This window comes from Oratosquilla oratoria, chromosome 23, assembly GCF_046742065.1.
Source record: "Oratosquilla oratoria isolate Oo_2021 chromosome 23, ASM4674206v1, whole genome shotgun sequence".
Taxonomy (NCBI): Eukaryota; Metazoa; Arthropoda; class Malacostraca; order Stomatopoda; family Squillidae; genus Oratosquilla; species Oratosquilla oratoria.
The window spans coordinates 56,217,199-56,237,198 of record NC_134799.1 but is presented as its reverse complement, the minus strand read 5'-3'; the positions used below and the strand labels follow the sequence as shown (position 1 = coordinate 56,237,198).

The 20,000-nt window shown below is 43.0% G+C and overlaps 1 protein-coding gene across 1 annotated transcript in view; it reads left to right on the top strand.

The window, feature by feature from the left end:
• Positions 1-20,000, top strand: part of LOC143038124 (uncharacterized) — a 588,663-nt gene that overhangs the window by 97,369 nt on the left and 471,294 nt on the right. Inside the window, exon 2 of the mRNA XM_076207122.1 lies at positions 10,056-10,571. Coding sequence (XP_076063237.1) covers positions 10,418-10,571 — 154 coding nt within the window. The 5' untranslated portion in view covers positions 10,056-10,417. The remainder of the gene's footprint in view (positions 1-10,055; positions 10,572-20,000) is intronic.

Below are 20,000 nucleotides of genomic sequence, written 5' to 3'. Positions count from 1 at the left end.
CCCTCCTATGTTAGCTCCTCGTGGATGATGGGTCATCCCTTTATCCCGCACACTGCCCTAGGTCAGAAACAATGCAGCAAGACACAGGACATCCGCAGAAAGGCCGCTTCATCTAATCCGTGAACCCCCTCCCTCTCCGTCCCGTGATGCAGAAAAAGAGAAGAAGAGGAGAAATCCCTTCGGGCTGCGTCAAAACATCATTAACACATAACAACTCCCTACTTTCTCCAAGCTTCGTTCATTCCTTGCATTGCAGTATCATCTATATACAGCCATTTTCCACTTACCCCCCCTCTCCCGCCTTGCTCAACAGACATTCCCCTCTTGCTCATATCCCTTCCATCCCATCTATCCATCTCATCCTTGATCATCCCCTGAAGTTCACTCCATCCGCCTCTGCCTTCCACATCTCTTTTACAAATCTTTTATCATTCATTCTTTCCATGTGTCCAAACCATCACAATACTGTTTCATCAGACCTATCTAGCATCTCCTTTTCTGGTTCTTCTCTCCTACTCACCTCCTCGTTCCTTACTCTATCCAACCTTGTAATCCTTACCATACTTCTCAAATATTTCATCTTAAACACATTTAAACCTTTCCTCTCTGCCTCTCTTGAATTCCAAGTCTCTGCCCCATACAAAGCCGTCGGCACAATCACCCCTTCATATAATCTCCTCTTTGCATCCATTCCCAGATGTCTACTTCTCATGACATTTCTTAATCCCCCAAGGAATTTACTTGCTTTTCTTAATTCTATCATTTATCTCCACTTTCACTCCTCCCTTTTCTGCCACATGCGACCTCAAATACCTAAAGTTATTCACTTTCTTCAGCCTCTCTCCTTTAAGACGTACTTTCAACTAACAGCCATCCTCTCCCCTTGCACATCTCATCACCTTGCTTTTACCCATATTTACCTTCAACTTTCTTCTATCACATACCTTCCCAAACTCCGTCACTAACTCCTTTAGTCCACCCTCTGACCTTGTCACAAGCGCAGTGTCATCGGCAAACAACAACTGGCTCACCTCCCACTTTTCTCCATTTCCTTTAACGATCTCAAGTCTTCTACCCATTACCCTTGCATTCATCTCCTGTAACACCCCATCCATGAACACATTGAACAACCATGGCGACATGACGCATCCCTGACAGTCACACCTTAACCTCAAGTAAATTAATAGATGAATGAATAAACAAATAAAAAGTGATAATAAATAGAAAAATAAAAACAAATAAATGAATAAATAGACGTAAGTAAATAGACAAATGAATAGATTAATTAATAGATAAAGGACTCTTCGCCTACGTCTTTTGCATTTATACGCGAAGACAAATCCCCCTAGCATTGCATGCCAGAAGCGAGTACTAATCTCGCTTGCACCCAAGGCGGTGTCGTGGCATTCTACATTACACCCAAGGCAAAGTTCCATTTCCAATCCCACTTGGCACAAGACTTATCAACGCCAACATTTCCTGTTCCCAAAACGTGGTGGACTGGGAAATGTGCATCCACCCACACCAAGCAGGGTGGATTAGAGTCCATACACGGTGCCATTTTCTATTGTCTTTTGCTGGCCCTTTGATCCTGGTCTAGTTTAAATACAATTTATTAACCTACAGTTAGTCCAACAGACGTGATACACCGCACAAGCTCAGATGAACTTTTACAACCAGGTTATTTTTTTTTATCAAATATTAACATTAATTACCTATTTATGATTACGCAAGAATACACAGTCAAAACATTGTTGTTTTTTCTTATTTGAGCCGATAGCGAAGGGCAATGCTAGACGATCAAAACCCCCATTATCTATAAAAATGTTCAATGAAGAGTCGTGTTGTTTGAACAATGCTGGGAACAATATAATATGAAACGTAAATAAGTAAATAGAAGAATTAAAAAGTACACTACTGATTTCAGAAGTAGATGAGAACAGGAAATATGTGTGACGACTAAGAACCACCTTGATATCCGACCTATGAATAAGCCGCAAAGAACTATCAATCTTGCACCGAAACAGCCACTGAAGGCCGCATTCACAGCAGTCAGTAGATACAAAGACACCCAGTACAACCAGTATCCGTATTTCGCCGAGACGCATTGTCAACCACATTCCAAGACAACTTCTTTTTTTGATGCACAAGTAGGAAGGCAGTAAAGACAAAGCCAAAACACATCTCCAAGCTTAAAAAAAAATGTTCAGGTCAATGGAGATCTTCATGTTACTTTGGTGAATTGTGGAGATGGCGCTAGAAATGTTGGGCATAAATAACGAGGATAATGGACTCATCAGTGGTTCCCAAACTAGGGAGCGACCCCCTCCACTAGGGAGGCGTGTGGATACAAAGGGGACGTGAAGTCCTCTGCTCAAAAATCATTGTTTGATAAGAATAATGAAATGATAAAAATAATAAAGTAAATAAATGAAGAAACTAAATAAATATGTAACAAATAGTACATGCCGTTACATACGTGCAAAGTATAATCCTATCAGTCATCCCAACCGGTTTTCTATTAAGATATAAATAAAAGATATATAAATGTAAAGGATATATGATTTCATATAGATGCTGAGAAGGTTGGGGGGGCGTATGGGCCTGCTGGAATCCGACATTTATCCAAATAACGAATTAACAAATTCTGCGTGCAAACAAGATGATAATGATTGTCAGAGAAGTCGATAAAGTGTCAACAATCCTAATTTGTACACTGAAAAAGGTATAGTTCTGTGTTGAAATGGGTTTCAAGTTTTAGACTACTGGTAGAGGAGAATCAAATAGTTATCGAGGTTACAAATGTAAGAGATCAAATCCGCCCAAATTGTATGTCCTTTAATAATAACATAACACCTCCCAGCTTATTATATGGACGGCATTTAGAGAGGAGGGAAGTAGAATTTTTGAAGAGTTTAAAGGTATCTAGAAGATGCTCTAGAAATATAACTAATGAAACAAATAAATAAATAAACAAGTAGATAAATAAAAAGAGAAATAGATATAATACAAAAAGTAAATAAACAAGTAATAGATAAATAGAAATGAGGAGAGAGGAGCATCGGAATGTCTGTTGGCTAGAGAAAAAATCTTGAAATCTATTGAATTTAATATTCATTATAAGTATTTCTATCCAGAGAATGTTACCAATTCTTTAGTACTATCCAGACATACACACTGACATTTACTAGATTATGGTCCTTCACAACGGGAACGAAAAAAATATAAGAAGCATGCATCTGAATGCAGCAGCTACAATTCAGATTTCTTTCATTCAATATTCTTATTCCGATTCTGTCATAGTAACATATTCTCCGAAGTGTCCTGGTACATACCATCAACAACAGAGAAAAACACTTCTGGTCAGTGGGCACAGACTGGTCTAAGTACATACACAAAGGGGAAATTTACGTTCACGGCCGAGGGTTCAAGTAACCAGTCAGAGCGCAAGATGTACCACACCTCCAAATTCGACCACTTACAGTGAGGGTCAGCTAGCTACGTCATGAGAGTTCAGCCAATGAGAGTGCTATACTGTTACTGGGTGCTCGGCGTCTGCTCTCCTTACGCAAATACGACAGTGGAACATTCTCTCAAAGCTTTTATAGTACATTTGCTTATATGTGGCTCAAATACAAATCATACTCCTCAACCTATCTCAAAATACTGAGCGACTCAGCAATCGAATGGTTAATGTTTGCTTTATCAATTTTTCTTGATCATGTGAGGAGTATCATGCTTTCCATGTTATATCTGTCAGTGTACTGGTTACACAAATTATAGACGTATTATTTCGAATAAAAGAAAATATTCTTAACAAAATGCATTTTCATTTCAAACATGTTCAATGTATAATGAAGATGCTAACTTTTCAGAAAGTTGAAACAGTATTACTGTACATTAAAACATGTGCGTCATAGTTATTTTTCATAAAAAAGTAGATGAAAAAAGTTAACAAAATGAAAATCAAGTGCGACGTTCCATTCGAAAGCTCTCAAATATAAAGCAGGCGACAGAAATTAGGAGAAAAGATATTTCGTTAAAGTTTGCTTTGAAACAAACCATGACAAAAATGACCATACGAACATGTAAGTCAGGAGTGGGAAAGCTTTTTCCAACTTAGTGCCATTTGGATATTTACATCATTCGCTGGCCGTGCAAAATTAATCTAAAAGATGGCCGGCTGTTCTTTTGTTTGTTAGTATGTCTAACGCTTATCTTTAACGTACAATTTACGCGTCATTATTATGATGCAATTTTTACCACGTCAGTTTATATTTCTATGAAGAAAGCGAGTTGAACCTATGCTTGTTTATCAGTTTAAAAAGCGGCTTACTGTTATTTTATTTGTTAGATTGTCAAATATCTAACTTAATATTGACGTAAACTTTACGCGTTACTCTTAGGGTGCAATTATTACCACGTCAGTTTATACTGTCATAATTTTTTTTTTTTTTTTTTTTTTTTTTTTTTTTAGTCGAGACTGCGCTTGCCATGGTGGGCCTGATCAGATGATTCCCAACCATGATGGAAGTAATTGAATACATAAATAGGGATCTGAATTAACAAATCATTTTAAAGAAATATATATACAATGAATAAATGTAAAAAAAAAAGTAGGATGTATATGGGCTTGAAAAATAAAAATGGAACTTGTAAGAACGAAGCAAATTTCGTATTGGTAGATGAGAGCACCAGCGTTAGCATTGTTGTTCCTACACATTAAGAAGTCACCCTAGAAGGATAGTTTTTGTTCTGAAAACATGAAACAAGTCTACAGATGATCATCGTATGTAAATCGAAAAAAAGATGTGAAGCTTCAAACTATAGAAAAATCAGACAAAAATGGGTAAATAATAATAAACAAATAGATAAATAAACACATGGATCAATTAATAAGGGTATGTACAGGTAGTATTGATGAGTGAACTTCCGGGTATGGAATAAATGGCCTTGATGTGCTCTGAATCTTGGTGTTCGGTAGTCATAAAGGAGATGTGTTTGTGGGTGTCTTGCGGGAGAGTGATCTGGGGAGTTTGGTCTGTTACCTCCGTGCTAATAGCCCACGGCAACGATCACTGGTGTGGAAACATGTTTCGTGATAATCGCAGTGGTGATTTGGTGGTAACATGTGTTTGTAAGGTGTCCTGGTTTGTGACATTATGTACAAACCAATTGTGTTCTTGATGGAGAGAGTTGGCGTGAGCGATGTCGAGTGCGAGATATATAAGCCTTGATTTTGTGTTATGTGGTGTGAACCGTGTGACATGGGCTATTGTGTGGGAAGGTGCAATGGGTACTGACTGGGTCTGCATCTGGGTGATTGCTCTTTCAGTACCAAATAATTTCCTTGAGGATTCGCCTAGTTGATACTTGGTGTGAATGCAATAGTACCAGATTTATGGCGTGTTTCTGAGTGTAATTGGGATAGTAGTCGAAAATATACCATGAGTGAGACAACGTGTTCTAATGAAACTTTGTCATCTGAGGCCTAGTCAGAATTTCTGAGGTTCTCTCTCAGTTCGCTTTTAAATTTTAAAGGTTGAAGCAATTTTTACAGCTTTCTCTTTGGTGTGGCGTGGTCCATGATTGCATGTCATAGCCCATGAGTGACTCAAATGATGCAAAGGATTTCTTAAAGTGTTCTACGAAATCATAATAAGACTTTGTTTCCTCAAAAAGATCAGACTGAATGACATCACATAATTTGTTACTTTTGTCTACACTGGATGTCAGAATGGATATTTTACCTTTGTCGTTTGTAACGTGTTATTTCTTATTCAACCTCGGAGAGGAAACTGTGTGCAGGAATGTTCCTCCCGTTAAATCTAGGTAATGTCATTTCATCTTTGACTTCGGTGATAAGATTCTGTGTTACCATGGTGTTTTGTGTGGCAGGTGAATTATCCGAGGAGCTGTTTGTAGAAGGAGGGGACATGTCTGGTGTTTTACAGTTCAGAGCAGAGCGACTGCAGTACAAGGTCCATATGTCGTGTCAAAAAGTAGGTTTGGACGAAAATTGTATCTACTTACCATGTATGATGTAGTAGTTTGGTTCTTGGGTTGAGGCTGCAGTGGGAAAGATTCGGTGTGAAGATGCACTGCTGTAAAAAGAGGTGTATATTCTTATAATGTGGTTAGAGCTGGTGATAAATACAAAGATTGCCAAAAATGAAGGGAGATATATGCATGAACACCCCAAAAGAAGAACAGCGCCGGAAAGTGTATGAGAAAAATATGGGTGTACTCCTAGTTTTCGTTGAAGTAGACCGCGAAAGTCGCTTTCGTGCGCAGTCCTAGGCGATGAATGGGGCGGATGAAGGTAGAAGTCGGTGGTGGGCACGAAGCTAGATGCAGGAATGAAGGATGAGGTGGTGTTCCAGGCGATTACGACGGCTGGTACTGTGTTGTGTGGTCCAGGACGCTGGTGGCGTTACAAAAGATGGAGGAGGCAGGATGCCTGTATTTGGGGTCGCTACGCAGAAAGTTGCGTGTGCACGGGGCGCGCGGAAGGGGAAACGGCCTGTGGGTGGAACAGCGTAGGGATGATGCTGGGCGATGGGCAGCGTGGTAGAACGATTAGTCCGTGAACTAAGTCGTTTCGTTTTGTTGGGTCACGGTGATGTGACGGTACGGTCTTCGTCTTATAAGAAGCAAACCGCTCATGTGAGGGTTCGAACCCCAGTAGGGGAGTTTACTTACACACACACACACACACACACACACACACACACACACACACACACACACACACACACACACACACACACACTATATATATATATATATATATATATATATATATATATATATTGTATATGATCTCTCAGATCTCGAACTCCACTTAATCCTTGGCTAAATGGTTGAATCAAATTATTACCCCTTTTATCCCCACCGTCTATTATATCAGGTCTACAGATGAGTTTAATGACATCAAAAGAAATAGTAAACCCAATGGCATTATTATTTCCCTCGATGCCCACAGTACAGGTATATTTACGAGTATACCAGTGTTAAGGACTTTTGCATAATTTTTAGAATACGCTTACCACCACCCGGAACTACCATCCAATTGAATGCTTAAAAACATCACGAAAGAGATACCGTTAGCTTGTACCACCGAAGCACCTTTAAAATGCCCTCAAGGTAAATTGTTCAGAAAGATGGAGTCTTCTTTGCTCAGGCGTTCATGTCTTTTTTGGAGAAAGAAATTATGCAGCACCCTGCTGCGAAATCGCACTTATTTTGAGATATGTTGATGATATTTTTGTTTGTGTGGATAATTCACATTTGCTGAAAGAGCTTAGATGCAACCTCCAAACCCTTTCCGAGCTATAATCTACGATTGAACTCAGTGATAATAACAAGATCCCTTTCCTTGACATTATGGTGGAAGCTATTTCTGGTAGATTAATTACTAGTGGTTACCGTAAGCACACCAATGCCGGTAAATATATGAACGGTGTCGGATATTGTTCGATTAGCTACAAGGTGTTATTAGGACATATGTCCGGGGGGCATTTTCTGTTTGCTTCTCTTACGCACTCTCCATTAAGAAATTAAACACTTACGCCAAATGACAGTGAACAATGGTTAATCGAATATTGGTTTCGACAATGTAACCAAAAGCTTGATAGAGCGCAGCGTGGTTTGACTCCGAACCAAACAAATTTCGTCCCAGTATTCGACCAAAACAATTTCTGCAGCTCTTACCGTCAAGATGAAAAGTGTACCAAAGAGATTAACTATAAAAACTGTAAGCCTGTGGGTGAGTTTGATAAATTAAGAGTGGACATATTTTACATCAACCCTCTTTCTTGTTACCTTATAATGAAGAACAATTTGTTCGACAACAGTGGGGTTTTGCCGAAAACTTATGAAATCTATGAATATCGCTGTACCTATGGAGACTGCGCTGCCCTTAATTCTATGTACATTGCTCATACGACATGTCATCTCAGTAGGAGATTGTCTCTATGCTTGCAACAAGGGGCTATCAAGAAGTACCATTTATAATACCACCAAGTCGAGCTAGATAGGTAACACTAGGATAGTTACACAATGTAGCAAAATAATGTTTTTAAATGTTAGAAGTCATTTATATAAGGGAACGAGTTCCAGTCATCAATATTCAATCAAATATGACTGCAATTCATCCACTAAGAAGTAGCGCTCCCCGACCTCAACCCCTCCTTCCTACTCCTCCCCTCCCCCTGCCCCTCAGCATGACGTCCCAACTTTAAGACATTCTCAGAGTGGTCAGGTCTCCTAGTTCCCTGGGTGCTAATATATAAGCCATTTTTTCCTGTGTAAGGCTGTCAACTTTGTAGAATGTAGCTGTGTAAAACTGTAATTATTTTCATTATTCTGAGGATATCTCCTTGTAGTCGAAACGTTGATTAAAATGGAAGACTTAGGACGAATTGTCTAGTTAGAAGAACTGAGAACATTAGAAATAAATTAATGTCAGAATGCACACACACACACACACACACACACACACACACACACACACACACACACACACACACACACACACACACACACACACACATATATATATATATATACATATATATGTGTGTGTGTGTGTGTGTGTGTGGGTGTGTGTGTGTGTGTGTGTGTGTGTGTGTGTGTGTGTGTGTGTGTGTGTGTGTGTGTGTGTGTGTGTGTGTGTGTGTGTGCATTCTGACATTAATTTATTTCTAATGTTCTCAGTTCTTCTAACTAGACAATTCGTCTAAGTCTTCCATTTTAATCAACGTTTCGACTACAAGGAGACATCTCAGAATAATGAAAATAATTACAGTTTTACACAGCTACACACACACACACACACACACACACACACACACACACACACACACACACACACACACACACACACACACACACACACACATATATATATATATATATATATATATATATATATATGTGTGTGTGTGTGTGTGTGTGTGTGTGTGTGTGTGTGTGTGTGTGTGTGTATTTATAACCAATGGTAATGATTCTAAAGAAGTGGAATAGTATAATGATTTGTACTATGTGCTGAATTATAGGATAATGAAAACTAATTCAAAATAATTCTAACAGTTGGCTGGAATATACAGCTCAAACATGCCTCCCGCCTGTGAATCTAAAACGCGAATTTTATAGCATATTCATTCTTGCAGGTGGGTTTCTTTGTTCTCCTAGTTATGATTCACGAATATTCAGTTCAGTTGTTGCATCGATATTCTCTGACCGGGAACCCACGCCCACACGGCAGCCGGCATGGGTCCTCCCGCAGGTTTCAACGAGATGATATGTAGGACTTGCTTCTGTTGTGAGAATGTGGAGGTGTTTTCATGTTACTTGAGAAAAAGGTGAGGAGGAAGAGGAGGACAAGGAGGGTGAGGAGAAGGAGAAGAAGGAGGAGGAAGAGAAGAAGGAGGAGGAAAAGGTGGAGAAGGAGGCGAACAGGAGGATGAGTGGGAGGAGGGAGAGAGATGAGAAGGGGAGGAGGAGGCGAATGAAGAATGGAAGGAAAAGGAGGGGGAAGAGGAGGAAGAGAAGGAGGAGGAGAAGGAGGAGGAGAAGGAGGAGGAGGAGGAGGAGAAAGAGGAGGAGGAGGAGGAGGAGAAGGAGGATGAAGAGGAGGAGGAGGAGGAGAAGGATGAAGAGGAGTATTTGTTAGGTGTATAACCACTCGCAGATCAAATGGATAAGAATCTCAATACAGGCTAAGCCACGTACCACTGATGTGGCGAGGAATGTGGTTCCGACCTCAGGAGCTGTTGGACATCTTCAACCACGGAGATAGTTGAGGGTATCCTCTACTCTTGGTATCCCCCCCCCCCCCAGGGATGGAGGGGAGGGGTGATTAAAAGATGTTGAAGGTATCTTGTTATGTGTCACATTTATCTGTGTATCCACCATGATCATGGGATTAAATCCAGTCAATTACGCGCGGTCTGATGTACCCCGTGCGTCTTCGCCAAGTCTGGTTATGTGTGTTTGTGTACAAATTTTGAAATACACTTTTTACATTATTTTCTTCCCTCTTTCGATTGCAGGACATTCTGCCCCGCGGAGGGAAAGTGCCAAGCAGAAGAGCTGTGTTTTCTAAAGATCCGTGAGTGCCGAAGAAGATTCAGAGAGAGATTTGGTGCGTTTCAGAGGCGGCGGTTCCTGAGCTCCACCACCCTTGGCTATTCGTTCCATTGCCCAATAAAAGAGACTCACACAAAATAAATTACCTTCAAATACATGTGGTGAAATAGGTGAATAAAGAAATGATAAGCATGTATCTACATACATGATTCGAGAAATGCAGTGACTTTATACTCAAGAGTGCAGGAATGTGCTGATGATATTGATGGTTCTGAATACCTAACGTTGTCGATTTTCGAAGACAAGGTCATCTGATACTACAGTGATGGGTGACGCAAAGTGGGCGTGTCACAATGAAGCATGGGCGTGGGTGGTTTTGGTAATATTGGCGGCCTCCCTCCCCGCCCACACCAAAGCCTGGATACCTTTCATAGGCGAGGAGACACACAAACACCTTGATCTTCTCAGTCATCACAAAGGTAAGTTGTCATGAATGTGTCTGTTCGTCACGTGATTTGATGCAATGCTCATGTATCGGAATCCCTTAGAAACGAACCCATAGTATGAGATTCCGTGTTACCAAAGGGCTGGACATCAGTTAGGAACTTGTCCCCCATTTGTTTATGGAAACATGTAACGATAGATATCGTTCTAGCTGTCGCCGATAAACCTTATTAGTCACGTTCAGGACTTTAAAGGGGCCCCGGTATTTCAAGACCTATTGGGACCTAATACATATGGATTGGGTATTGGGTCCAGCCCTCGGGTGACCCAAGTAGACGCAAACTGGGACATAATGATACATGAATACAATGGAGTATGAACATTTTTAGAAGCTCTGACATGGGATTCGAACCCTGACCCGTGCTTCTAAAAATGTTCAATCTGTCTTTAACATACACAAATTGTCAGAGGGCTCGCCTAATACGGGGATTGGATGAAAAGGAGACTAGATCTTCTGATGTTACGTGAAGCGTGGTCGGGGACTTGTACAGTCCTTTTGAACCATCACACGTAGCACGGTTGCTAGCGTCTTGACCTCGTGATTATGGACCCACGGGTCAGGGTTCGAATCCCATGGCAGAGCTTCTGAAAGTGTTCAATCTGTCTTTAACGTACACACAATGGAGTATGTTCCTCCCACGGCGGTATTCTTTCCCTCCGTCAGGAGAAAAATGTGATAGAAGCGAAATGAGATCTAGAAGGTAGGGAACAGCCAACATGGTACCCCGTCCATCTTAAATGTTTGACGGGACACGTGGAAATACCATGAACTCCTACGATGTTAGAGACTGTTTTCGGTATGCGGTGTCTTTTCAAATTATTTCAGAAATATTCTACTCGTGACTCAAGGAGATTTAAAACAGAATCTCATAAACAGCATTTCTAAACGACAGACCGTCTGAACCCGCGGGTTTGGTCCAGAAGACTGGGGCATTCGTCAAAAACATCTTTTGTCTGCCTCACAGATAAACGAACAGTTGGGGAACTGAGAGATAAATGAAAAATCGGAACATTGTCAAGCAGTGATCAGGTCCATTAACACACAACAGGTAAATCCTGTACCCCTGTACCATTTTCTGTATAATTTTTGGTGGGCATTTAGTCGAGCGAAATACCACGGACAAAAGACAGGATCTAATGGGCATGATAAGACCACGGTAAGTTAAGATACTTTGGACCACATGTTTGTGCAGCCAAGTGCTAGTAAAACCGAATTAACGAGGTCGTGCTTTGGGGTCAAATCCAACAGTGAGTCTTATTATGTCGCCGGTGGGAGAGGATACACGTACTAGAAAGGTCGTGTCTCTCTTTTTTGGAGAAATGAACCCACATTAACAAAGGAGTATGTAAGGGAACAACTCGTGCTGGGAGATTAGTGAGTGACCAGTACAAGTATTGCACTGGAAAATAGACCAAGTAATTCAAATGAATGGCAAGGTGATAAGGCAAATAGAGAACCGTGTGGGGGGCGCACACACACACACACACACACACACACACACACACACACACACACACACACACACACACACACACACACACACACACACACACACACACACACACACACACACACACACACACACACACACACACACACACACACACACACACACACACACACACACACACACACACACACACACACACACACACAAACACACACACACACACACACACACACACACACACACACACACACACACACACACACACACACACACACACACGACTCGGTGGCACGGTTTGTAGAGTCTCAGACTGTCAGTACGGCGGTGCCGGCGGTACCAGGTTCGAATCCTGCCCAAGCCTGAAATTATTTCAGTATCGCTGCGCTTCGAGTCGTTACTCCAACTCTCGTAGGCGGGGAGTTGGCTGTGTGTGTGCGTGTAAGGTCATAGCATTACCCATAGATCGGTCATACGAGCTCTGAGCTCTCTTCCGGGAGGGAAATAGCTATCGATCACGAGTACAACACGTGATCCAAAGACCAAGGTGAATCACACACACACACACACACACACACACACACACACACACACACACACACACACACACACACACACACACACACACACACACACACACACACACACACACACACATGTACACACACAAACACAGTTATGTTTATGTGCATACAAAGACCAGCCACGTGATATAAACACCGACCTAAGTAAACGATCGCGCACAAGCTCAGAAAACCAGTCTTGTGTTACGGTCATTGGCAGCGGCCCTTTCGTTCTGGGGGTCATTTTACGTCATACGTGCCGTTGTCCGACCAGTGAACCAGTTCTGGTGATATTCGGTCATTTGGTGGGTGGCTGCGTTTTCCAAGCCACAGCGCTTTCGAATTACTCATAGTTTACCAAACTGTAATGCTCATTCATGTCGATATTTCCATGAACTCGGGTACTATCTGAGAAATTCTTCTAATAACGGTGTGTGTGTATGTGTGAACGCGCCCTAGTATGTATCCTTGTGTGGTGTACACGTGTGTGTGTACGCGCGGATATATAAATATGTACGTTATATGTTAGGCGTGTATGTGTTTATTTAGTTGTAATATATAGAAAAATAGTTACGTTCGTGTGGTTCCGTCTCTGTTTCCCGGAAATTCAAACGGAACATGCGCGCGCGGGCGTGTTTAACTAATTGTAGTATACAGGAAAGGTACAACATTCTAATTAGGGACGGTACCCCACGAGCCTATCATCAGTTATTCTCCTATTCACCTCCCTTCCCTTTATTACTTTCCTTCGCACACTGATCTCATTCTTTTCCAAATAACGTTCTTTCGAAAAACATAAAATCATATCCTGCAACTGATCAACGGTAACCCTTCATCCACTGGTCTTCTTATATCTTGTTTCATCTCGAAACTATAACATTTTATGCCTTCGGGAACCTCTCACACCTATTACTGCGAATTATTTAGATATTAGAGAAGTTTTAGTGGTTGAATAGATATAAAAGTTGTTGTTTTTCTCTTCCTCCTCCTCCTCCTCCTCCTCCTCCTCCTCCTCCTCTTCCTCCTCCTCCTCCTCCTCCTCCTCCTCTTCCTCCTCCTCCTCCTCCTCCTCCTCCTCCTCTTCCTCCTCCTCCTCCTCCTCCTCCTCCTCCTCCTCCTCCTCCTCTTCTCCTCCTCCTCCTCCTCCTCCTCCTCCTCCTCCTCCTCCTCCTCCTCCTCCTCCCCCTCCCTCTTCTGCCCTTGATGACGAGCGCATTTATCAATGATTAATATTTGTTCAATACCGCCTTGGACCCTTCATAGCATTTATTTGGAACGTTCCCGTTACGAGTTGGTCCTTGTATTCCTATGAAAGGTTTTATTTCATAATGTTCACCTTCATTCCTCTCTCTCTCTCTCTCTCTCTCTCTCTCTCTCTCTCTCTCTCTCTCTCTCTCTCTCTCTCTCTCTCTCTCTCTCTCTCTCTCTCTCTCTCTCTCTCTCTCTCTCTCTCTCTTTTTTTTTTTTTTCTTTCCTGCCTTTCTCTCTCCTTCCCTCCCTCCCTCCTTCTCTTTCTTCCTCCTTTCCATCCTTTATACATTCTTCCTTCCTCTCCTTCCTTCATTTATGCCTCCCTCCTTCCTTCCTTCCTTCCTTCCCTCCCTCCCTCCCTCCTTCCTTCCTTCCTTCCTTCCCTCCTTCCTTCCTTCTTTCCTTCCTCTTCCTTTTTTTTTCCACCTTTCCTCCCTTTATTCCTCCCTCTTCTCATACTCCCTCCATCCCTGTGCATAAATCTTTCTGCAGGTAGATATTCCTTGGGTTAGCCTTCCCCTCCTCCTCCTCCTCCTCCTCCTCCTCCTCCTCCTCCTCCTCCTCCTCCTCCTCCTCCTCACCTCCTCGTTTCCTTCTTCAGTCTCTCGTATTGACGATGGGATTATAACTTATTCCGTGAATGACTTTCCGACAGCTTTCCTACTTCTTCCTTCTCCACCCCCTCCACCTCTCCCCCTTAACTGATGGACTCCATTCACTCCACATTGGGGCCTTCCAACTCCTTCTTTTTGGAATGACGTTTCTTCACTTTTCATACCACACGAACCTGTAGAGCTTCATTGATCTACATCTTCAATCCTACTTACATCTTTACATATTTCCAACAAACTTACTTCAGTTTCGTCCCGTCTTACGACATTCCCTCACCCTCAAATCCTTCAGCATTCTCGCTTGCCCTCCTTCCCTCATACTTTCTGTCTTCCATCTTCGACTCATCCTGGAAATTCCTCCCGATCCAGGTTCCATTTATCTCCCCTCCCTCCCACCTTCTCCGGTGACAGGAGCTTCCCTTTCCATTCCCTCTCCTCCCTCTCCTCTCCCTCCTCCTCCTCCTCCTCCTCCTCCTCCTCCTCCTCCTCCTCCTCCTCCTCCTCCTCCTCCTCCTCCTCCTCCTCCTCCTCCTCCTCTCGTATCCAACCTCCTTTTCCATTCTACCGTCCGCCCTCAAAATTGCCTCCGACTTCTGTCACATTCACCTCTGATTTATCCTGAAATATATTTCGCACTCCCCTCACTCTCCTCACATCGAATTTCACCCTCTGGTCCCCACTCCATTCCCCTCCCCTTCCCTCCTGACCCTCGTCTGTCCCCTTGCCCTCCCTCCCTCCCTCCCTCATCCTCCTTTCATCTCTTATCAGGAAAGTCTCGACTTTGGTACCCATGTATTTTGATTTTCGTTTTCTTTTTCCATAATTTTTTATTTGGCACACTCGTTCCTGCCTGATTCCGTTGTAAATCAACAATTAATGCGTGTAGATGTATATACTCATGGCAATACACACAAACAGGGACAGGTGTAAGAACAATCGTGTTCAAATGTTTAAACGTTCCATGGTTTTCGGTTTACAATGATCATGCTTGCTGCTGAGTTCTGGTACATATACATATACATAACCAACAGGACTTGAACCCCCCCCCACACACGCACACACATACACACACACATACACACACACGCACACACGCACACACACACACACACACGCACACACACACACACACACACACACACACACACACACACACACACACACACACACACACACACACACACACACACACACACACACACACACACACACACACACACACACATGTATGCATGGACGTACGGAGGAACACGTCCATCTCTCCCCTGGTCATTTTCTGCTCCTTTAGTTCTTCTGAACAGCGCCACTTGCCACCAGGGGTCCTCCTCCTCCTCCTCCTCTCGAACTTAACCACAGCCTGACTTGGCCCTTGAAATCCACGTTCGGAATTTGCTTCCTCTGCAGTAAAGTCCAATTTGAAGACTTGGCCACTTCAAGTACCGGGGCCCGGGGGCCGGGGGCCACGAACGTCCGCTGCCCTCCCCAGACCTAGAGGTCTTCTCCGGAAACTTTCGTGTGGCGTCCACAGGCGATTTCATTCCGTTGGATGGGTGGCACCTTGGAATGAATGCGTCATCCCTGCCTCCATTAAGCATTGCTTCGGGTTTCAGGGTTTCTCTCAAGTATGAACAGAAGTACATGGGTGTCGGGTTTGGAATGTTCAGTGTTAACTGCTTCATCGACATGTTTTCAAACTTGTCCACTCAGGAAGTTTATGGCCAGAAAAATCGCCTAATACAACACATACTAAACACACACACAAACGTACACACACACACACACACACACACACACACACACACACACACACACACACACACACACACACACACACACACACACACACACACACTAGGTGGCGCGGTTGGTAGAGTCCCAGACTGTCAGTATGGCAGTGCCGGCGGTACCTGGTTCGAATCCTGCCCAGGGCTGAAATTATTTCAGTATCGCTGCGCTTTGAGTCATTACTCCAACTCTCGTGGGCGGGGAGTTGGGTGTGTGTGTGCGTGTAAGGTCATAGCATTACCCATAGATCGGTCATACGAGCTCTGAGCTCTCTTCCGGGAGGGAAATAGCTGTCGATTACGAGTCCAACACCTGATACAAAGACCAAGGTGAATCACACACATTGTAACACCAACTCAAGATTGCAAAAGGATAGAAAACTGGCAGTGTTGCGATTTCATCATTATATCTACACCCCATGACCTCTTGATATCTGAGACTCGGACAATTGGCCACCGGTACGTCTTGCTTGACCTGCCCTCCACATACGATCACTCTAAGACTGCCAGACTCTCCCAAGGGAATCTATACTAGACACGATTCGGGAACCCCTTTCCCCTCACTTCTTTTACGAGATATCCCTCCAGATGGTTCCTACGTCAGAATTCTTTGTAGGATCCTGTTTAATAAAGAAAACCTAAGTTCAGAAATCCATCACCTCGCTGCATCCGTCCTTGATGCCTTAAATCTAACCATTCGCCCAAAAGAAGATTTCACTACCGCCCCCACAGCTCACATTCTCTCTCTCTCTCTTTTCCACCTCACGCTCGCTTCTCTCCTCTCTCTTCCTTCCCATTTTCTATCTTCCTTTTGCCACTTTCCTTGTGTTCTCCCTTTCCTTCCTTACATCCCTCTTTCCCCAGCCTTTTGTCTTCCGTTTCTCTATTTTTTTCAGCTATCCTTCCTCTCTTCCCTCCAGCCTTTATACACCCATTCTATTTGTCTCTTATCTTCTTTGTCTATTCTCTTTCCCCTCTCTTCCCTCCCGTTCTCTACATTCCTTCATCTCTCTTCCACACACCATAATCTTCTTCTTTTCCCTGTCTTCCTCCTAATTTTAATCCTCTTCCTCCTCCTCCTTCTCCTCCTTCCTCCTCAACCCTTCTCCGTTCCCCCCTTTCCCGTCTTTTTTGTTTCTTCAGGGCCTTTGCCACTTTTCCCGCCTGCTGTCCTACATTCCCAATTTCATCCCATGATTTCCTCTCCCTACCAGCTTTCTCCCTTTTATCTGTCCCCATCAACTTCCTCTTCCCTTTCTTTCATTCATTCCTCTTCTACATTCCTCTTCGTCCCTTCTCTCCCATTACTTGAATTTTCATTTTTCATTAATTTTTCATGATCTTAGTTTCCCCTTCCCAATCCTCATTTCCTTTCTTTTATCGTCTATTCCTCCGCTTCTTTTTTAATCTTCCCTCCATTTATCACTCTTCTGTGCATTCCCTTCCCTCATGCCTTCCTTCCTTCCTTCCTTCCTTCACCCCATCGTCTCTTCTTTAGTCCTCTTTAAGCTCTTCCCTTTCCTCCTGCTCTTCCTACGTCACCCCACGCCCGGTCCCCTCGCCAATCTCATCTTGGTATTTCCACCCTCCCCTTTCCCATTAACTCTATCCATTATTCCATCCACTCCACTTCCATCCCCGCTCCCTTATCCCCTCTACGATCCCCCCCATCCCACCCAATCCCTCACGACAGAACACCAAACCAGACACGCTACCTCCTCCATCTCCCCTCGCTCTGAGTCCCTACCTCCCCCTTTTCTTCTCCTCCTCTTCTTACTTTCTCCCTGCTCCTCTTTGTCGTTTTCACTTTGATTTTCGTCCTCCACCTCTGTCTATCCTTTGTATTCCTCATCACTTTTCATAAACCTATTCACTTTCTGCTCATTCTCCTCTACAGTCACTAAGCCCCCTCACTTCTGCCATTTTCTACTCGTTTTCTTTCTTTATTTAAAACTCCTCCTCCTCCTCCTCCTCTTTCTCCACCTCCTCTTTCTTTCTTTCATCGATTTCCAAATGTTCTCCCTGTGACCTTCGTCATGAATCTCACACTAGGACTAGGACCCCCCTTTTTTGTAATGATAAAAACAGAACTTACTTTAATTTTCCTGTTATTGGTCATATATACAGTACTAAAAGGCTTTTCCTCATTATAAGGGAGGGATGGCCGAGTCAGTGTAGATATCTGTCATACACCCATATTACATACAATACCTATTCGCCACACCGCTCGGATCAAATCCAAAGCCGATGCAGCGAGGCATAGTACTTCTATAGCAGAGCTCGGCACCAAGCCCATCTTTTGCACTTTCTTTGCCTTGCTCGACAGCTATTTCTTTTGCATCCAATGCTATTTTGACATAATTTATCCACCCCATTCTCGGTCGTCCTCTCAACTTCACTCCTTCCACTTCTGCTCTCTACAATTTTCGCCAGCCTTTCCTCATTCATTCTTTCCAGATGCCCAAATCAACTCGGCATTCTCTGAGCTACTCTATCCAATAGCTCTCTTTCTACCCCCGCCTTCCGCCTCACCACCAAATTTCTCACTCTATCTATCCTCGTGGGGCAGCGGACCACTTTTCCGAAGCCCTCTAGTCCCAACTGAGTTCCCACTCTCCGATCTTTTAAGATGATCCATCTGCTGTTTGTATACAGTAACGAACATAAGAACATAAGAATAAAGGAGACTGCAAGAGACCATAAGGCCTACACTAGGGAGCTCCGTATCCATCACCACCTGTCATCCCCATCCATAAAGTTGTCTAATCGTTTCTTAAAACAACTGATAGTTTCAGCGCTTACTACATGGTTACTAAGTTTATTCCATTCGTCAACCACCCTATTAGTAAATCAATTCTTGCCTTATGAGTCTCATGGCCATGTACTAGAGGGGGGACTATAAAAAACAAGTGTAACCCACTCTATTTAAGAGGTCAGATCAGACTCAGTTGGTGATTCCAAAACGGACTGAAGAAGAAGGACAAGGAGAAGATGGAGAAAAAGGAGATGGTGAAGAAGAAGAAGGAGAAGTAGGAGAAGGAGAAGAAGAAAAAAGAAGGAGAAGAAGGAGAAAAAGGAGGAGAAGGAGAAGTAGAAGAAGGAGAAGAAGAGGGAGAATGAGAATAAGGAGAAGAAGAAGGACTAGGAGAAGATAGAGAAAAAGGAGGTGGTGAAGAAGAAGGAGAAGGAGAAGAAGAAAAAAGAAGGAGAAGAAAGAGAAAAAGGAGGAGAAGGAGAAGTAGAAGAAGGAGAAGGAGAATAAGGAGGAGAAGGAGAAGTAGAAGAAGGAGAAGGAGAATAAGGAGGAGAAGAAGTAGGAGAAGAAGGAGAAGAAGGAGAAGGAGAAGAAGGAGGAGAAGAAGGCGAAGAAGGAGAGGAAGGAGAAAAAGGAGAAAAAGGAGAAGAAGGAGGAAAAGAAGAAAAAGAAGAAGAAGAAGAAGAAGAAGAAGAAGAAGAAGAAGAAGAAGAAGAAGAAGAAGAAGAAGAAGAAGAAGAAGAAGAAGAAAAAGATGAAGAAGCAGGAAGAAGAAAGAGAAGAAGGAGAGGGAAAAGAAGCATAATCGGAATATCGAATGCAAATACATTTTAGTTTAGTTTTGTTATAACCCAGGGCAGTTGACAGATGCAGGGATGACTCGTCATCCAAGAGAAGCTGAGATGGGAGAGGGGGGGTGGAAAGGAGTTGAATGAGTAGGAAGAGGTACGTGCCTCTTGCTTGGCTATCCCCCATATATGGTGGAAAAAACT